General features: G+C 47.9%; 1 protein-coding gene across 1 annotated transcript in view; it reads left to right on the forward strand.

Annotated features, from left to right (window-relative positions):
- LOC119385431 (ABC transporter G family member 23-like) overlaps positions 1 to 20,852 on the forward strand; it is a 97,470-nt gene that overhangs the window by 45,036 nt on the left and 31,582 nt on the right. The window contains exons 4-5 of the mRNA XM_049413989.1: positions 8,196 to 8,349; positions 13,932 to 14,086. Of these exons, the coding sequence (XP_049269946.1) occupies positions 8,196 to 8,349; positions 13,932 to 14,086 (309 nt within the window). The remainder of the gene's footprint in view (positions 1 to 8,195; positions 8,350 to 13,931; positions 14,087 to 20,852) is intronic.

Genomic DNA, 20,852 nt, shown 5'->3' on the forward strand with positions numbered 1-20,852 from the left:
AAGCTCTGCGTCGCGTGATGGGGTGCGATGGGTCATCGAACGCTGCCGGCGGAGCTCCTCGTAGCTCTGGCACAGCGTTATGACCTCGGCCACTGTGCCAGGGTTTTTGGCAAGCAGCATGGTGAAGGCATCGTCGTCAATGCGTTTCACTACGTTCCGGATCTTGTCAGACTCAGACATGGTTCCGTTCGCTTTCTTACACAAATCCGAGGAGGTCTTCGATATAACTTGTGAAAGATTCACCGGCCTGCTGAGCTCGTTCGCGTGAGCGCTGTTCTGCTTACAGCTTACGAACTGCTGGGCGGCCAAAAACGCTGATGACGGCGGTCTTGAAATCGGACCAAGTGGCAAAGTCGGACGCGTGGTTGTTGTACCACAAGCTTGCTACTCCCGCGAGGTAGAATACCAAGTTGCTCAACTTCCCTTCTTCGTCCCATTTATTGGGTATGCTGACGCGCTCGTAAATTGCGAGCCAGTCCTCCACGTCGGTGCTATCGGCGCCAGTGAAGATAGGTGGATCGCGTACACGGGGGACACCGGGACATGCGGTCGTTGCGGGAGGAGGCGTTTGCTGGGCGGCGTCTTGAGGCATGGTAGATGGCAGGGTACGGTATCCAAGCTCCAAGGGCATTGAATGGGAGCATAGCACTCTCCACCAAATAGTTAAGGTGTTTAATAGACGGCACTCAACAACAATGCGTAATGGCGACAGTCATGGCAAGGCACGAACTCTCAGCGCGAGTGGCGTCCTTTCAGAAACCAAAAAGGATGACCCACTAGGAGGCGCTGGAGAGAGCAACCCATTACTGTTCCAAGGCTTCGCTACAATATATATATATATATATATATATATATATATATATATATATATATATATATATATATATATATATATATATATATATATATATATATATGCACATATCTCCTTCAAAGAGTGACGTGGTCATAACCTAAACAGGCACAAACAGGATTTGATTTAGTGTCTGGCGCTCAAGAAATCTACTTCCGTGGCATGCAACATGATAGAGGGCCTCGCTACGCATGTCTCGCCAGATCTGTTAATGAAAAACGCTTCTTCTATTTCTCGCCCAACTTTCTCTTTTAATCTTGAGAGCGCTCTCGCATCTGACAGCAAGGGCGCGCAGCCGCACTGCCTGCAATGCAACGGCACGTTGAACAAGGTGGTCCCCTCAATGAAGCCTTATGATCTGATAATCTCTTGTTTAAACACCGGTCCGTCTGAAAACCTTGACTCAAGGTCTGAAAACCTTGACTATTTGAGAAAAACACCTATTTTTATTACTTATTTACGGTAAAAACACCTACTTCACCAAAATTTTTTTGGGCATCATGGATGTGATCAGGCCCGTAGCCAGGTGCGGGGGTGGAGGGGGGGGGGCGCTAGGGCCCCCCCTCACCTGGCTATGGGCCTGATCACATCCATGATGCCACTTTCTCTGGCCGAACTTCTTCTAACATGTCCATATATATGTGCTGTTTTTCAATAACTCTCTGTTGATAGCTTGCGCTGTGTTCGTGTGGTCCTCTCTTTGTCCGTGTTTTTTGTGCTAAAGCCTACTAAATTACCAGGCCCCATTGCAAATTTTTGCTGCTCACAGGAATTTCTAGGATGCCGTCTGCAGTGTCCATTACAGACAGAATTTTTAACACGAAAGTGTTTTATGCCGGGGTCCACCAAGACTTTCGTGACGTATTTTCGTCACGGAAGTACGTCAGCAAAATGAACGACATCAGATGGCAAAGAAAAAAGACTATAAGAAAAAGTTCCGTTGACGGGAGTTGAACCCATGACCTCTCGGTCCGTGACGATGGCTGGCGGGCGTTTAGTCACTGAGCTACCGCCAAACACATCGCGGAGGATATACATGTATGCGCCTTTTATCATTCAAACTTTCATCTCACATTGCTCTTGGGTAGATGGATGGATGCTATGAGCGTCCCCTTTATAACGGGCGGTGACATCTGTGCCACCGCCCGTTAAAAAAAACGCGCCGTTGCTACGACCGTCCCATTCGGCGCGTTTCCAATAGAAGTTTAATTTCGTCAGCGCTTTAACACACCGTGAGGTGGCAGCTTTAGCTCAAGCCTAGCTTATAGCATCCATTCATATCGAAAAATAGCTCTCCGACGCTCGCCTGGCTGTCGCACCGCGTTCCCCGCTCGCCCTGTGAGAAGTAACGGCCAGGCTCGAGGGAAGACACGACGCGCGTAGCGTTTCTCTTCGCATTTCACGACGCTTTGAAGGAGTGCATATCGAGCATCGGTGTTTATTATGTGCTTGTTGATGCCATTCGCGCGGGATTCACCATATGCGGTGTCCACGTATATGTCAAGAACTTCAGCTACCGCAAGGGTTAAATCATGATCATGGGCGTTAGTCGTCGGTACGGGGATGTGCCACTAGCGTCAACGTCAGTGCGATGCGTCCACATCAAGCAGTGCTATATCTGCCAAACAACAGTACACAATGTACAGGTCGGTTCACTGTTAGGGGGAACACGCGAGCGCGTGGCCCACGCTCAGCGCAGCGCCATGCACCTGAAGCGGCGAAAAGTAACCGCATGCGCAGAAGTGCGAAGGGGCGTTGCATGGCGAGCCTCGTCTGCTTGCGAACCACCCCTTGGCTTTGCTTGCGCGCACCGGCGTTGCTAAGGCAGTGCCGTGCAGTTCCCTGTCAAGAGATGCGAACGTTTTCAGTGACACATTAATACCTTCCGCCCATTGCGCAAAGCAAAAACTGGAATATTTATTCCAGCTTTTCAGGACGAAAAAAAAAGAAAAAAAAAAGAACATGAAAAATATTCGCGCTGTACGCCTAGTAGCGCGTAAAGTCTCCATTCGCGGCCAGCACATCCCTCATTGTTCAGGGCAGGGATTCATAGAGTGCTTCCGTGAGCGTTCTGTTCATTCTCACAGGATTCCATTCATCTTGAACCGCTTTACACATTGTTTCGGCTTACTCCTCCAGACCTGTTTTGATTATGCCCCACATATTTTCAATGATCATTATATCAAGTGACTGCGGTGGCCACTCCAAGACTGTAACGCCATTTTTTTCCAGCAGCTTCCTTGCTTTCTTCGATGTATGAATCGGTGACCTGTTCTGTTGAAAGGTGAAATCATATTTATGAAAGATGCCGCTGGTGAGGTAAGGGAGCGCCACATTCTCCAACAAGTCACAATACTTGTCTGCCGTGAACTTCCCTTGGATTCGGAAGAGTGGCCCAAGGACCCAACGATCCTGTTGACCGTCTTCAGCGGCCGATTATTCATGGCTGAAATCGGGTGTAGCCTTAAAGAGATAGTTCAGCGATTTGCCTTCTTTGCTGGTCGGGGACCCTAGCCATCGTGTATCCTTCGAATTTCCAGGAGCAAAAAGCCTGTCCACGCTTCCCTACTGGCATTTCAGAAGAAAGGAACGATACCTTCAAATGTTTCATCAATATATACATATTTTTGTTGCGTGCGCACGCCGCACGCAGGCGAAGCGAAGGGGTGGATCACAAGCAGACGACGCTAGCCATGCACCACCCCTTCGCATTTCTGCGCATGCGCTTGCTTTTCGCCGTTTCGCGTGCATGGCGCGGCGCAGAGCATGGGCCACGCGCTCGCGTGTTCCCCCTAACAGTGGACCGACCTGTACAAGCTCTCATATACCAATGCACTATAAACAATAAACTACTTCTGTGACGGCACGTTTCACTGTCGTGTTATGCCGATTCCTATGACGGAGGAATCAGCCATCATTTTTCATAACGATTCAAGATTGTCCATCTTGTAAGAACTTGAACCCTCTCTCAGTATGCCTCCAGGAGAAGCAGCTAGGTAGCGGTTTGAGTTCAGGGAATATACTCATTTCCGCTATAAATGATGGTGCATGTCAGTTGGAAACACGAGCGCGTAACTAAAGAAGGACTGCGAAAAGAGAAGGACAAGCGCATACTACCCACTGAAAGTTTATTGCGAAGTAATGATATATACAGGGTGTTGAAAGTCAAGCTTTATGGTTTTCTTAAAATTCAGCACTGGGAAGAACTTGGAAAACCGCCTGTGCACAAAAATTATGTATCCAGGGGAGACAAAGTGAGACAATAATTATCGCTGTCGGCCGCCCAATTAATTAAGATTCAATAATGATCTTTCTAGTGACTACAGCAAGCGAGCATCTTTGTATTGAAAAAGTTGGAGGCAGTCGCGCTTCTGCACAGCTCCACTTGGCAGAATTCTTCATATTGAAACAGCGCAAAAGACAGGACACAGAAGGACTTGACAACACGAGCGCTGACTGACAACTGTCCTACGTCTTTTGCGCTGTTTCAATATGAACGCAAGCCAACTAGCCCAACTCTCCCTTTTGCTGCAAGAATTCTTCTAGCGTGTCTGTGCTCCGAGATATCCCACTGCAAAGTTTAATTGCTGTTTGCATGATTACGCATCCAAGGCGGTTAGGATTGGCGCATTGTTCTTCCCTGATGTGACGAGCAGTCATTGCTTGCTATTGCCAGCCGGTCGTAAAAGGGTAACCGTTATCATCTTTGTCAATGCCTGCGACCCGTTGTCACAACTTTGCATCAGTGCTCACTGCCTTGCATGCGTAATCATGCAAACCTCAATTAAACTCTGCAGTGAGACAAATGGTTGGGAGCGCGTGGGTGTGCGTGTACGCGCCACATAAGCTTACTCAGCTGGCAAAATTGACTTGCAGCAAAAAACAGGACTGTGCAAAACGAACTATAGAACTCATCTTGTTCATTGTTCTAGCAGCGTTGTCTACAATATTACCCTTTCATGTGGTGCGTGTTATGTCGTGGTCAAACCGGAAGATGTCTTAAAGATTACGAGAGCATGCATTCAACGTACGTAGCGGCAGCGATGCTTTTTCAGCGCAACATGTCAGCGGATGTGCGTGCAAAGTTCAGTGCGGGAGTACAACACTAACTGATAAATCTAAAGATTATCGCACTCTAATCGTCGTTGAAGCTGCAAATATTACGTGTGATCAGCTGCCTTATGAACCATCAATCGCCCTGTCGGATAAGGAGCTCGGTGTCTTTAAAGGTAGCATATGCCGAAGGCGCTAGCCATTTTTTACCAAGTAATGCAGGCAGGGCGTGGCACTTGTTTCAAGTGCGTAGCACTTTAGGGGCCCGGCTTGTCGGCCATCCACCGTCGCATGGACACGCCGTGGTCAATGCAGGCCTAATACAAGGCTAACGATGCTCAAAACCAGCTCAAAATAAACTAGCAAGGTCTAAAATAACATAAGGTACAGGAACAGCCAACAATTAATCGAAATAATTTACCTAAAATCGCGAAAAATTCTTTTGAAACAGGGCTGATACACCCGCCTCAGCGAGCGCGCGAGTGACAAACAAATCGCTGGATTGGTCGTACTACGCAGTTCCTCGGGTTTCACAATGAATTTGGAACTATGCCAAAACACAACGTTAGCGCCGGATTTTTGTTAGCTCGTTTTCTTATCTTGACTGTTCTTCCGAAAATTCATCTGCCTGTATTTCATTGCGTCGCAATAGACTTACAGTTGGTAGTATGCACTTGTCCTTGTCTTTTCGTAGTCCTGGATTAGTTACGCGCTCGTACTTCCAAGTAACATGAATCACGAACACGCTCAACCAGCCATTCTGTCAATTTTATGGTGCATGGTGCCATCTGTGCATCTGGGTTTCTGTGTGTGCGTGTGTGCGAGATGGGGGATGAGGGGGCGGGTTGATAGTGAAGTGTAGAAAAGAGCGGGAAGGTCCCACCGTCTCAAGGTTAGTGCCCCACTACCGAGCGCCAGGTCGGGGTACCCCTCCCTTTCAAAAAAGAAAAATGTTCAGGCGCCTTTGACCTATCGGCAAAATGGGGGCAAGCGAAGATTGGCGTGTACGTGCCTGATGGGTACTACTTCTCTTTCTTTATTTATTTCTTTCTTTTTATCTGGTATTGCAGTGCGCCCTCCTAACTGTTTCCTTCCTCCATGCTGGGAATCGGACCTTCCGCGTGCTTAGCAGCGCAACACTTCAGTTGCTACAGGCAAAAACGATGGTCATGCGTTCACATACAGGCAACACTGAAATGTGGCAACGTGCAATGACAAATGACCTCGATAAAAGATCAGATTGCCGTCAGATTAGGATCAGATAAAAGATCAGATTGCCAGACAGCGCACACAAATATGCATGCGACCGGCACACCTTCGAGGGCCGCGTTGCTGTACGCTAGCCAGCGCCGAGTTTTTTGCTTACGACACCACCACTGGTGTGGACGGGGAAGGGGGGGGGGGGGTCGTACCGAAAAAAAGATTACGTTTCAAGTCCCATTCGGCCTCTTCTTCAGGGGGTGACTGTCCGGCGGTCGGCTGTGAAGCTAGCGCTTTTTAGCAGCTGTGTCCCTTTCAACCGTCGCACTTCCCGCCGCTCTTGTCAGTGCGTTGCCTTCTCCCTTGATATCGCAAGCCGCGCACATGCACGCTCAGCAGCGTCCCCGTTGACCGGTTCATGTTTCCCGGTGTCATTTATATATGCCACGATTCCAAGTATTGTCTTTTGGTGCGGCCACCTTCTGTTTCGACGATCCGGGCGCCGTCGAAGTTGATGCGATGGTCCAGTTCCTCGCTATGTTCTGCGGGAGCGCTTTGTGCTGCATTGAAGCTACGTACGTAGTTTCTGCGTTGAGGTATCCTTTCCGGAAAGTTTTTAGTCTCGCCGTTGTAAATGGAGTGGCAATTAGAACAGGGACCTTTCTTAGGCTAGCCCCGGGAATCATTCTTTTGGTGTTTTGTCGTCGAAGTGTTGACGTGGGTTTCTGTGCCACCCGGATGCCCTCCTTCCCAAACATCCTCGCCAGTTGCTCGCTGATTCTGGAACGGCAAGGCGAAAGGGTTGGTTGGGGGAGGTTTCATTGTTCGCGGAAGTTAATTGTTGCAGCAACGGGTCGTCGGCATACATGGCGGATGAAGCTCCTTGTGCATCCATACACAGATCCTTGTGTATGCATACCAGTCACCAAAAGAAAGATTCCCGGGGCTAGTTTACAAAGTTTTCTGTCCTGTTTGCCACGTTACTTACATCGGCGAAACGAAAAACTTCCCGGAAAAGATACGTCAACACAGAAATGACGTACGTAGCTTCAATGCAGTATACGAAACGCTCCCGCAGAACACAGCGAGAAGCTGGACCACCGCATCAACTTCGACGCCGCCGGGGTCATCCAAACGGAAGGCAGCCGCACCACAAGACAATACTTGGAATCGTGGCATATAAAAACGACACCGGGAAACATCAACCGGCCAACGGGGACGCTACCGAGCCTGTATGTACAATGTCTTCGAAATCAACGGAGCAGGCAATGCATTGACAAAAGCGGCGGGACAACGACGGAGACAAGCACTAAAAAGCGCTAGCTTTGGAGCCGGCCGGACAGTCACCTCCTGAAGAAGATGCCGAAGGGGCCTCGAAACGTAGGGCCAGTTTTTTCAAATGACAAACTCAAAAACTAAACTTGGCATGGAGAGTCTTTTCATCCTATAAGAAGCTTTGCTTCAGAATGCATGTTCGAAACGGGCGGCGCAAAAACAAGGGACAAAGGAAAGACTACAAACCACAGAGCGCCTTGTTTTTGCGCCGCCCGTTTCGAACATGCATAACCAATTCCAACTTGCCCAGGCATCAATTCTTTTGCTTCAGAAGTTGTGGGCCACCGGCAGTACTGGGAGTCGTATACACTGCGTCCCGAATCCTAGGCGTACGATCTCCAGAAGAGTAGTGAATTGCGGAGAGGAAATGCGCTTGTTCTGCAACCCATATATAAGGGAGCACGGCACAGCGTGCATAGGGGAGGAGAGTGAAAGAAGAGAGCGGAACGGAGAGGCCACCTGCTCTAGAAACGAGTGCACACAACGCCGAGTGCCAGGCTGCGGTACCGGCCTGGCCGTACGATGCCAAATTTTATCATTTAAGTTTCTGCCGTTTACATGCCACACAGGCGCTTCATAATATTAACACAGAAATTCTACTGTGTGACCTATACGTCTACGCTCTACGCTTGTTTGCACTGCCCGAACCTGGTGAAGGTCCCTTTAAATGAGTTATGCAACTGTATCAAGGCATCTCGCTTGTCACGGCGGCGTCCTGACCGAGGTCTCAGCCTTGGTCACCTCGCGCGTGCAGCTACGGCCTCCTAGGCGCCAGCGGCTGCGGCAAGACCAGCTTTCTCAAGTGCCTGGTTGGTCTGATCAAGCCGGACTCGGGCACGGTGCTCGTGTTCGGCAAGAAGCTGCACCAGGGACTCGTGCCTGGACCAGCCGTAGGGTACATGCCGCAGGTGGGTAGCTGCACGTGAAATGATAAGCAGTGCCGCATGCCAGTCCCAGCAAGAACCGCACTTTATGCTCAAACCAGTGTGGTGTTCCTTGTTTTTTTAGCCGATGAGCGTTTTAACGAAACCGTAACGCATTTACCAGATTAAAACGTAACTGTAGAGTTTTGCGTCAGCCATAATATGGCTGGACAACTTCCTTTGCATTGAACAAGCCACGTTGCTCTACGATGTTGCTGCGCTGATTCTTGTACGCTTAACCTATAGCTGCGACCAGTGCAGACGATGGGACAATCAATACAGGAGAATGTAGAATGCATCTGCCTATAAACAAGTCCCATCGTCTGCGCTGTTCACCATGCTGCAACAGGTTGCACGTATCACAATACAAATGTATACGATGTACACACATAAAAACATTGATACCAAAGAGTAGCAATGCTCAATCAGTGCAGTTAGTGCACACTTGTACCGTCCTGATTTCTGGTCAGAAGTGTAAAACCTTAGTGCACCTTACTGAGGTTTGATAATGTCATTCGCGCCAAAATCGTAGATGCGTATGTTGCGCCAACTTGATGAAATTCACGTATGCTCACCTATTAAGGCCTTTGAGGCGCTGAACGTACAATGGCGGGCGTTGCCCTTCTTCGTTTAATACATGAGCATCTTTCTGCGAGTATCAGAGAAAATCGGAACAAAAAACGTGTTCGTAGGGCAAGAAAGCGCGACACCTTCGATCCCATAGAAATACACAGGGCTCCATAGAAAATAGATGGGAAAGCCCATGTTGCAGGTGAACCAAGTGAAAATTTGTGAGCGTTTGGGGCTGGGCCAACGTAAAAATTTGGGTGTGTGCCAACTTGTAACATATTAACTTGTAACTATAACGATTTGTAACATATTGGCCTCGAGATCTTGGAGTGGCGCCCTCTCGCGTGTGACGTCAGAGGGGGGCTCCGCTTTCAACCGCGCTGCAGCAGCCGCTGCTCCTGTAAGCGGATCGTCTGCTTCAGGCGGGAACTTTGTCGAACGAACAGCCTCGCGACGGTCAACTAACGCCTACAACGAATGTTTTCGAGTGTAATCTTGAACTTGTTTTAGTTGCGGCCCTATCGACAGGGCCGAGAAATCCCCCGGATGGCCGACGAGTGCGCCGATGCCACCGACCGCATTGCTGCTAAGAAAGTGAAACTATGTGCGAATGTTCTCCCTCGTTATCTTGTTTCCGCCGTACGATACTAATTAGTTTGGGTGTTTCTTTCGATATTTAAGTAAGCGTGCCGTTCTCCAGCATCTACAAGTATGCAGATAAAGCTTGTGAAATGTCGCGGTGCTTCATCGAGGGCGAGGCGGTGTACGACGCAGGCCACGTTGTTGAATGCGCGGTCGAGGTCGTCAACGGAGATCGCATCACCGTCGCAGCTCTCGTCCTGCAAACAAGTGCGCCAGTGGCGCCTTGTTGCACACCCCCTGCTGATGCCCATGATCGCAGTTTGTCCTGTAATGTTGGTTCAGTGAGAACGATATTACGTGGTAGTTCATATTAATACCGCACAGGGCCGTCGCATGGGTATTAGAATATAACAAGTAGTTAATCGATTATTATACCACGGACAGGGCCACAGAGATTAACGTGGCAAAGGCAAGCTCGGTCCATTTTCACGCCACGCAGCCTAACGAAAAGCTTAAAGAGCTCCGCTTTTAAAAAAGTGTCTGTACTGCCTCAGGTGAAAACTTTTAGAGAATGTGCACTAAACAGCAGCAACAGGTTTCGCTTATGACTTCATGATAAGCAGTCCGCTAGGCGCGCGCTTGCCTTCCTAAGTAAAATACGTATGTACACAATCCAAATGCAGCCGCAGTCTCAGATATCCTGCGCCGCTCAGCTGAGCTCACGAGGCGCGCTTACGTGCGAGGCAATTCGGAGGCCGCGTCGTCGGCTCCTTGTCTAGGGGCCTTTGCGGCAGGTTGTGGGACGGCACCGCACCTGGTGTAAGTTGCCTATGCTTATAGCCTGCGTGCAATAAACGGCTTAAGTATTGGCGATGCGCTTAAACACAGTCACAAGCTTACCAAAGAGTGGCGCGTACGGTGGGTAGCAGAAGTCACTGTCCGCGAAGTGCTTGCTGCACACGGTCGATGAAAGCGTGGGGCGCATTCCCATTCTGAGCTTGACGATCCACTTTTTCCTCAGCTTCGGGACCTTAGGGTAGTCGTGAAAGCTAACGCCTTTTTCACGAGCGGACGAATTATACTAAGGCACAGAGCAGTACTGCACCATTGCGCAGCCATCGCCGCGGAGACAAGCGGCCGCAGTTCTAAGAAACAAAGAGCTGTAGTTCTAAATGAACGTTAAAAGCAGTCCCACGGTTGTTCGAACAGCGTCAGTAGCCACCATACGCGAGATAACCGATTGAACTGCTTTTTTGTTGAGATTTACCGCAACGGTGGTTTCAACACGGCGCTGGGCCTACGTAGCAGACGAAAGCGCGCGAATCCCCGCTCCGACGTCATACAGGCGCCGTTCGCAGCGCCGCCATCGGTCGCACACCAGGCCAATAACGATTTGTAGCATAAGGCATGTAATTATTTTAATAGTGGAAAAAGTAGCAGATGATGAAAAAAGTTGTAGTGTGGCAAAAAGAGCGGTTGTGACAGCGCTGCGCCTCAATGTATTGGTTTCAAAAGTTTTTATTGATTCGAAGTTTAAGAGCCGAAAATTGTACACGTGAGGTTACACAGGACGCAGGGGCGTAGGCAGAAATTTGCTTCGATGGGAGGCACCTCCTTGATTTGAAGTGGGGCCGGGCAAGCAGATGTGCTCTGTATGCCAAGGCAAAAAAAAGCCGGCAGATCCCACGCATTGTGGGAATCGATGTAATGCGAAGCAGCCAGCAAAGAGCTGCATACATCGTCTTGTATGTCATTGAGGAAAATGCGTGTCATGGTTTTCATGTAAACTCCTATTATTGATGTTCGTCACACAGTAACGTCGCGCAATACCAACTTCGGGGTCGATCAAGCTAGAGAAACGGCCGCCAGCGCCCCATGAGCGTGGCACGTAAGTCATACGTGTCATGACTTTCATGTTAACTCGTGTTATTTATGTTCCTCACACGGTCACGTCGCAAGATACCAATTTTGGTGTATATCAAGCTAGCGAAACGGCCGCCAGCACCCCATGAGCGTGGCACGTAAGTCATGCTGTACATGACATGCGTGTCATTATTTCCATGTTAACTCGTGTTATTATGTTCGTCACATAGTCACGTCGCGCAATACCAATTTCGGGGTAGATCAAGCTAGTGAAACGGCCGCCAGCGCCCCATGAGCGTGGCACGTAAGTCATGCTGTACGTGACATGCGTGTCATGATTTTCATGTTAACTCGTGTTTTTATGTTCCCCACACAGTCACGTCGCGCAATACCAATTTCGGGGTAGATCAAGCTAGCGAAATGGCCGCCAGCGCTCCATGAGCGTGGCACGTAAGTCATGCTGTACATGACATGCGTGTCATGATTTTCATGTTAACTCGTGTTTTTATGTTCGTCACACAGTCACGTCGCGCAATACCAATTTCGGGGTAGATCAAGCTAGTGAAACGGCCGCCAGCGCCCAATGAGCGTGGCACGTAAGTCATGCTGTACATGACATGCATGTCATTATTTTCATGTTAACTTGTGTTATTTATGTTCATTACACAGTCATGTCACAAGATACCAATTTTGGTGTATATAAATCTAGCGAAACGGCCGCCAGCGCCCCATGAGCGTGGCACGTAAGTAATGCTGTACATGACATGCGAGTCATGATTTTCATGTTACCTCGTGTTATTTATGTTTGTTACACGGTCACGTCGCAAGATACCAATTTTGGTGTATATAAAGCTAGCGAAACGGCCGCCAGCGCACCATGAGCGTGGCACGTAAGTCATGCTGTACATGACATGCGTGTCATGATTTTCATGTTAACTCGTGTTATTTATGTTCGTTACACGGTCACGTCGCAAGATACCAATTTTGGTGTATATGAAGCTAGCGAAACGGCCACCAGCGCACCATGAGCGTGGCACGTAAGTCATGCTGTGCATGACATGCGTGTCATGATTTTCATGTTAACTCGTGTTATTTATGTTCGTCACACAGTCACGTCGCAAGATACCAATTTTGGTGCATATCAAACTAGCGAAACGGCCGCCAGCGCACCATGAGCGTAGCATGTAAATCATGTTGTACATGACATGCGTGTCATGATTTTCATGTTATGACTTGTCATTTATGTTTGTCATACAGTCATGTTACGCCATACCAATTTTGGTGCACATTCGATGAACCAAGCGACCAGGAGAGCACAAAGTCGTAGGCGGCTAGATAGATAGATAGATAGATAGATAGATAGATAGATAGATAGATAGATAGATAGATAGATAGATAGATAGATAGATAGATAGATAGATAGATAGATAGATAGATAGATAGATAGATAGATAGATAGATAGATAGATACGCTCAAAGTCGCAGAAGTTCGCTAAGAAATGCTTCGCATTTAAAAATTTTTTTTCGGCGGTGGGGGCGGGGGGCGCGGGCCCGGTGTGCCACCCCCTGGCTACGCCACTGACCGGACGTGACACCACACGTCGCGCCATCATCATAGGCGGTGCGTACACGCACGGTTACAGCTCTCATGGCACCGTACACATCGTCACCGATGTGCCCGCATGAGGGTTCGTGTCCTTGTGGGGCTACTTGGGATTCGTACCTTCATCAGCAGCACAACCCAAAGGGGTGTGAGACGCAGTTAAACATTTCAGTTAAATCATAATTTCGTAAGTATCTCGACAACGCCGACAACATCGCTGTTTGCAGATGCTGAAACTGCTGGCACGCTTGTCTTTGTGCAACGTTGCTTGTTGGGCGAGTTGGAACGAGTCAGTCATAACGTAGTTCAGCGCAAAAAACAGGCAACAGACGAGCGAGAGGACAAGGACACTTGTCCTCGTCCTCTCGCTCGTCTGTTGCCTGTTTTTTGCGCTGAACTACGTTATGATTGTCTTTGTGCTTCTAGATTTCCCCAGCAATGGAATGTCATTTGTATTGTTTGTCTCGCAGCATTAGTAAATGAGCATCGTACTTGAATTCCTAGTACGGTGTGCTCTGTAATTTTCACGCTACTTTAGTGAGCTCTTATTCATTATAAGCCGTTGAGACGAACTCTTCCTGAGACAGCGGGTGAGTTCGAATTTTCCAAGCGTCGGCACACGTACGCATGCGCGATGTACTATACTCACGCAAACACACGCATGCAACGAGGCTCGAGGACTGGAACAGAAATGCTGTAGCGTGCATTGCGTCCTGTATTGAACGCGTAGTAGTGTACAGTGGCTGTTTTACGCGTGAAATATTTTCGTGGGGAAACCAAGACAGCGATGCCTCAGGCATTGGTGCTCGGCGTGTTTCCTCGTGACACGATTCGAATGGGAAACGAGTGCTCGTGTGCCTGATCGCGTAATTTCGACCAGCGACATGCGCAGGCGCTGTATATGCCCCTGCTGTACAAAAGCTAAGCTTCTTGTACCGGCTCGTCGCAGGAGCTCGCTCTGCTCGAGGACTTCACCATCGCGGAAAACATGTATTTCTTTGGCCAGCTGCTGGGAATGCCGTGGGAGCTCATCTACAGCAGGATCAACTTCCTCAGCTCCTTCTTCCAGCTACTGCCCGCCAACCGATTCGTCCAAAACCTCAGGTCGCGCTCATGTCTCTGTTCGTGATTGCGCGTGCAGCTGGACGAGTGCGAAGCCGTACAGCGGCCCACATGGCAGTCCTTGCTTGCAACCTCTCTATCTGAGACCGCGGAGGAAGGGAAAAAAACTCGGGAGAGATTTAACCAGTGCATTGTTGAAATGCGCCGGAAGCTACGCCATATTTACGTTTAGTTAATGGCGCAAAGAGGCTCCAAGGGAAGCTGTCCGCGTTCAAGGTTGCCGTGTTGGACTAATGAGCGCGAAATTGGGTTGCATGTGGCCTGTTCTGGCATGTAAAAGTTACATGGCATGTAAAAGTTACATGGCTACATTTGGGCTATTCTATGTAATTGTGCGGCGGAATGTTAAAAATTGGTTAAAAATTAGTTAATGGCGCAAAGAGGCTCCAAGGGAAGCTATCCGCGTTCAAGGTTGCCGTGTTGGACTAATAAGCGCGAAATTGAGTTGCATGTGGCCTGTTCTGGCATGTAAAAGTTACATGGCTACATTTGGGCTATTCTATGTATTTGTGCAGCGGAATGTTAAAAATTGGGTTTGTCAACAGCAACAGTACTTCGCGGCAGGCATTAATGTAAGGCTCTATAAACCCTGGCTGCAACACCTTCACCTACAAATTCACTCAGCATTTCGTGGCTGTAGACGCCTGAATCTTTATCACCGGGCTGTACTGCCTTCACGAATGTGCACTGTTTGTCGGATGCGCCACCAATAAAGGGACACTAAAGATAAACAATGAATCGGTTTAGGTCGATAAATTGTGCTCTCAGAACTCTAATGTTGTTAATTTTACCATCATAGGTTTATTAATAGACGAGAAAATCAAGTTCAAAGTGTCATTTTTAAATTTCACGCCGAAATCTCCCCGCGTGACGTCACGGATTTCAAACTGTATTTATCGTATTTTGGCGCCATTGGCTCAACAAAATTACCCCAAACTTGGTATGTTGTCTATGGCCTCCTCAGAGGACAATGTACTTCATTTTTACAAATTAGAAACTACGTAGTCCCTAGTAGGCGCCGTCAAAACATGTGACGTCACGTCGAACGGTGCGAAAATTTCAAGGTGGCGTCGCCACCCACATTTTGTTTTTGCGTGTTTTCTCGCTTACTAAGCGTCTTCTTGCAGCAAGCGTGGTCTCTTTCTTATCGTGACAGAGTACTTTACTGATATGCAAAAAATCGTTTTGCTCTTTAGTGTCCCTTTAAGGCCCCGGAATCGCCGCATATTTTTTATAGCTACGGAACAAACGTTTCTTGGTCACTGCAGCTCTCTGTCGTACCAGTGTCATACCAGCGCGCTAGCAAGAAATCTTGTGCTGACATGCGGAACTACCAGATTTCCTGCTTAGATTTCCTGAATATACTATCAAATGTGTGTTAATATATACCAGGAACTACATTTCTTAAACGGTGACTGCTGCTAAAGCTTGAAAGAATGTGATAACTTCAGAGCTAATAAAATCTGAGCGTTACTAATACAGCATTTCCTTGCGCGAAACGAGTGGTGATGGGCAAATGAAAACGGGCTTTCACTGACACATGACAACGCGATGCAAGAACAAAATAACACACAAAAACGCTGAAAACTTCGCTAAGGGCGAGGCGTTAACTAACCTACTGCGACACTAAAAAATCATAACTAACAAATCTAAAGAACACACGTGGTAACGCAGACACTAATAAACAAAGCAAATATTTCACATACGAAAAAACACGGCAAGCAACATGCGATGAAGTAAATAAATGACTTAATGAACGCGGTACGAACACTAAATTCTGACGAAAAGTTTGAGAGGTGTCGAAACACATCGGCGCTTATCTGCGGATGGCTCGCCAAAAGTCAAAACACTCGGGTTCAATGAAGCATAGGGCAGCTGCTTCCTCACTGTAGCATCGCTGTAGAATCACATCCTCTCTCGGTATCCGCGTCCGTTTTTTCCCGATGACTCCCAACTGACTGCGGAAGGGCACGCGACCGCCGATGCCAGGAGCCCGAACGAGGTGAAGGCCTAACAAAGGATAGCCGCTGGTAGGGTGGCCTACCGCCGGCCAGAAGAGGCCCAAAAACACGTACGCTTCTTCCGAGGTCCCATCGTCCCCTGGCCCCCCTCTTTCCTTCCCAAACGCTATGCGAAGCACGGCATCGCTGTCGAGCCGTCGTGGACAGAGCAACCGTCCAGTGTCAAGTGTTTCAGGACCAGCCACCTAAAGCCCCTCCATCGCGTCTACCCCACTGCCTGGAGGAGAGGGACGTAACATTCCTGAGCAATACATGGCGCCGCGCGGCTTCTGCAGCCTCCCGAACACCTACATTAACTTGAAGTGAACACGTCTGGTTGCGTGAACCGTTGAGAGTGGAAACATCACTGAGCGCTCATATGGAGATTCTCTGGCTGATACCACAGCCTTGGGCAACACATCGCCGCAGCGCGCTCGCAGAAAAGCTACCATCCTGTCATCCAAGCACTAATGTAGCAAACACGAAAATATGCGGTGCGGTGGAAGTCACATGAAATGACTTGAGTGCTCGCCGCTAATAAAGCCGTGAGAATAATTTCGGTTCGCATTCACAGAAGCCGCGCCAATGGCAAGGTTCATTGCTAAGTAAACTAGAATACTATTGTACTCAATGAACTCATCAATGCTATATAGAGCTTCAGTCATTGTAAAGACAAGGTTTTTTTTTTGTTGCGATGTATACACTAGCTGTATCACACGAGTTAACATAACTTTTAACAGGCATTGCAAAGTTCGATTTTATTGTGTTTTGTGTTTCCCTTCTCTAGAAGTATTTACAGCAGCTTGCAAAACTGTTAAGAAATGGGTACCTACATTATTTTACATTACTCAACAACATTTGTCTGACAAATTTTGTCTAACTATTTAGTATATGTTTTGTGCCACACTGAATGCAATACAGAAATGCGCGGAATACAACCAACCCCTATACATAGCCTTCATAGATTACGAGAAGGCATTTGATTCGGTGGAGACATCAGCAGTCATGCAGGCACTGCGGAATCAGGGCATCGACGAAGCCTATATAAGCGTGATGGAAGGAATCTACAGCGGATCCACAGCCACTATAGTTCTCCATAAAGAAAGCGACAGAATCCCAATAAAGAAGGGCGTACGGCAGGGAGACACGATCTCTCCAATGCTATTCAACGCGTGTTTACAGGAGGTTTTCAGGGCCCTAGATTGGGAAGAATTAGGGATAAGAGTTAATGGAGTATCTCAGTAACCTGCGATTCGCTGATGACATTGCATTGATGAGCAACGCGAGAGACGAATTACAGCTCATGATTACTGAACTGGATACGGAAAGTCGAAGAGTAGGTCTATAAATTAATATGCATAAAACTAAAGTAATGTGGAACAATCTTGGCAGAGAACAGCGCTTTGCGATAGGGGGCGAGACACTGGAAGTAGTAAAGGAGTACGTCTACTTAGGACAGGTAGTAACCGCGGAGCCGAACCATAAGAGTGAAATAACTAGAAGAATAAGGACAGGATGGGGCTCATTCGGCAAGCATTATCAAATAATGAATGGTAATCTACCACTATCCCTCAAGAGGAAGGTATATAACAGCTGCATCTTACTGGTACTTACCTGCGGAGCAGAAACCTGGAGACTTACAGAGAGGGTTCAACTTAAATTGAGGACGACGCAGCGAGCGATGGAAAAGAATATGATAGGTGTTACCTTAAGAGACAGGAAGAGAGCAGAGTGGGTCAGGGAACAAACGGGGGTTACGGATATCATAGTTGAAATCAAGAACAAGAAATGGATATGGGCCGGGCACGTAGCACGTCGGCAGGATAACCGGTGGTCATTAAGGGTAATTGACTGGATTCCAAGAGATGGCAAACGCGTGAGGGGGAGACAGAAAATTAGGTGGGTAGATGAGATTAAGAAGTTTGTAGCTATAACGTGGCAGCAGAAAGCACAGGACCGGGTTGATTGGCGGAACATGGGAGATGCCTTTGCCCTGCAGTGGGCGTAGACAAGCTGATGATGATGATGATGACTGCCAACTGAGTAATTTTTAAGATCCCGTGTGCGCATTTGTTTCCTTCTTTATAGAATGGAAGTGCCAATAATACTTGTTGACTGGCAACGGTGGACCGTTTTGCCCGTCTTTATACAACGGCGCTACCAATATTGTTAGTTCGCTGGCAACGATATTCCATTGTTGCCATCCTTACAGGATGGCGGTGCCAATATTTTATGTTGGCTGGCTACGATGGGACTTTGTTGCCGTCCTTATGCGATGACGGCACCAATATTGTGTGTTGGCTGGGTGCGATGGACCGCTGTTGGCATCCTCTAGGATGGCTTTGCCAACATAGGTTTTGTAGTGGCTTGACTGGGTCTTCATTGGACCATCGTTGGCCAGCGTGTAAACAATATTGGCCCAACGGTCGCGAAAGAGAATGGAGGGTGAGGAAGAGTGATGTGAGGGTGAGAGAAAGGAGAGGAGAGGGTCGGGCATATCATGGGCATGTGTAGTATGTGTAGCAAGAAGTGGGAAAAGGAAGTGAGAGGGAGGAGCAATGATGTGAGGGTGATGAGCAGGGAGTGTATAGCATAGTTTAGCGGAGACGAGTGGAGGTTGCAGACATGCTAGGGAAGGCCAGCAGCCCTGCTAATAGTATCTGGGGTTTAACGTCCCAAAACCACAGCAACCCTGCTGTTTTCTCAGTCTTCGCACCACTTGCGCGTATTTTATTCCTATCTCCCTTCCAGCATAGTGCTGTTGAGGCATCCTCCCCGACGTGGGATAGTTATTACACTGTGCAATTTTTTCTTCCCACTGTTTGCTTGTTAGCAGAATCTCATTCCCTCTCTCATCTGCAAGGGCTGCATTGCCACGCTTCTCTCCAGAACCACTCTAGAGCGCTGCGTACTCCTAACCAACGGATGCAAGAGGAGAGCGCCTCATGTTCTCGTGACGAGCCCTGCCACGATATTTTTTTATTTTATATTTTGTTTTCCAGCGTAAGAATCGTGGGCTCCACAGTGGACGACATTCCGAGGAGTACCTGTTAGACATGTGCCTATTAGGTAGGCAGCCTGTTTGAGCGCGTCTCCCAAGAGTGGGAGTGAGCGCGGCCTTTGTTAAGTTTCGACCGTTTTCGTGCTGCTCAGTATCATAATTTGCAGACACGACTGCTGCCGACCAATTGACGCGACGTGCCTGCTCATTTGCGATTCCCAATCTTCGTGAGGGGCCCTTTAGGAACCATGAGCTTTAGCCTGTTAAAAAAAAATTACCGTGGCCTGCACTAGTGGCGCAAGGATAGAGAAGCAGCGGATCTGATCGGCACCTAGCTGGTCCTGGCCTTTGCGAGATCATGCTTGGTTATGATAAGTTTTCCGAGGTGATGCATAGTTTTGCTATGTTTTGCGAAGTGATGCTCGTTTGCTAAGTTTTTGCGAAGCATTACCAAGTCGGTTCTCGGCTAGGCATTTTGAGCTATGCTAAGCTCAACGAAGGATTGCTTATTATTTGATTATCGATTAGCTGTCGGTTGGCCATTAGAAGGTATTGCCATGTATTTTGAGCTAGGGTGAGCTCAACCAAGCATTTTTTCAAGTCGAGTCAGACCTCATTTATTTATGTACAACTATATACAACTAGTGGAAGTAGTCCTAGTCGTCTAGCTCATCTTCTTTGTCAGATCTGGCCGGTGCGAAGGGCAAGCCTTCGGCCAGCTCATCTTCGCCATTGTAGACCTCCAAAAGTTATTCCAGTGGCTCGCATGGCTGTTGCGTTGGAACTTGTATATCGTAAGGACGCGTTGTGGCACACTCATATTCATGTATCCATTTTTGCATAATCGTAGTAAGCGGATTACCATGCTTGTGCACATCCTCCCGTTCCGAGCTCTTGCGAATTTTGAGCATCAAAGCTTTATGATAACTGTGGTAAAGCGACAGTGGATTGCAATGTTAAGAAATGTCATTAGTGTTAAAGTTGGCAAACACCAAGTCAATGCATGTTCCAGGAATTGTTGTAGGCAAAGATCCCCATTTCTCGGACAAGCAAGCCATGCCGAACTAGGTAGTCACGTATTCACTCAACCATTTCACTCGTTCAACGTCCACATTAATGACACCCAGAACCAAGACATGACGCCGGTCGTGCAATTTCTGAAGCCTACTAGCGACGAAGCTTTAAGTTCGTTCTGGGTAGTAGCTCCAGAGGTGTATAGTACGACTAGCGTTAGAGAATCACCCAACTTCAGAGCTAAAGCCTCGCCCCATTCAAAGCCACCGCTCTTTACCAATTGAAATGTGTTTACAGGTAAGTGGATCGGAAGGTTATGCAGTGGCGCGAATTTTTCACGCGCTTTTGTGCGTTGCTATATAGCCATGGCAGAGTTCTGGAAATGTATTGATTAGCTATCGAGCTGCCAGGTATTATGTATTGCCATGCTTACTTGAGCAATACTAAGTAATTTCCCGAAATGTGGTTATTTATCGATAATCGATTTGCTGTCGATTGGATATTGATTGGCTTACAATGTGCTTTACCATGCATTTCGAGACACTCATAAGCAATTTCCAGAAATGTATTAGTTATTGATCGATTATCGACTGGCTATCTATTTCAATCTTCGTTTGATACTCTCTCTTTCTGTTTTTCTTCCCTTTCTCTCTATAATCTCTCTTTCTATGCTATGCTTTACTCTCTTCCCTCCTCCTCACCTTCTCCTCACGTCTTTCTTCCTCAACTACAC

The sequence above is a fragment of the Rhipicephalus sanguineus genome, chromosome 3 (genome assembly GCF_013339695.2).
Source record: "Rhipicephalus sanguineus isolate Rsan-2018 chromosome 3, BIME_Rsan_1.4, whole genome shotgun sequence".
NCBI classification, from domain to species: Eukaryota; Metazoa; Arthropoda; class Arachnida; order Ixodida; family Ixodidae; genus Rhipicephalus; species Rhipicephalus sanguineus.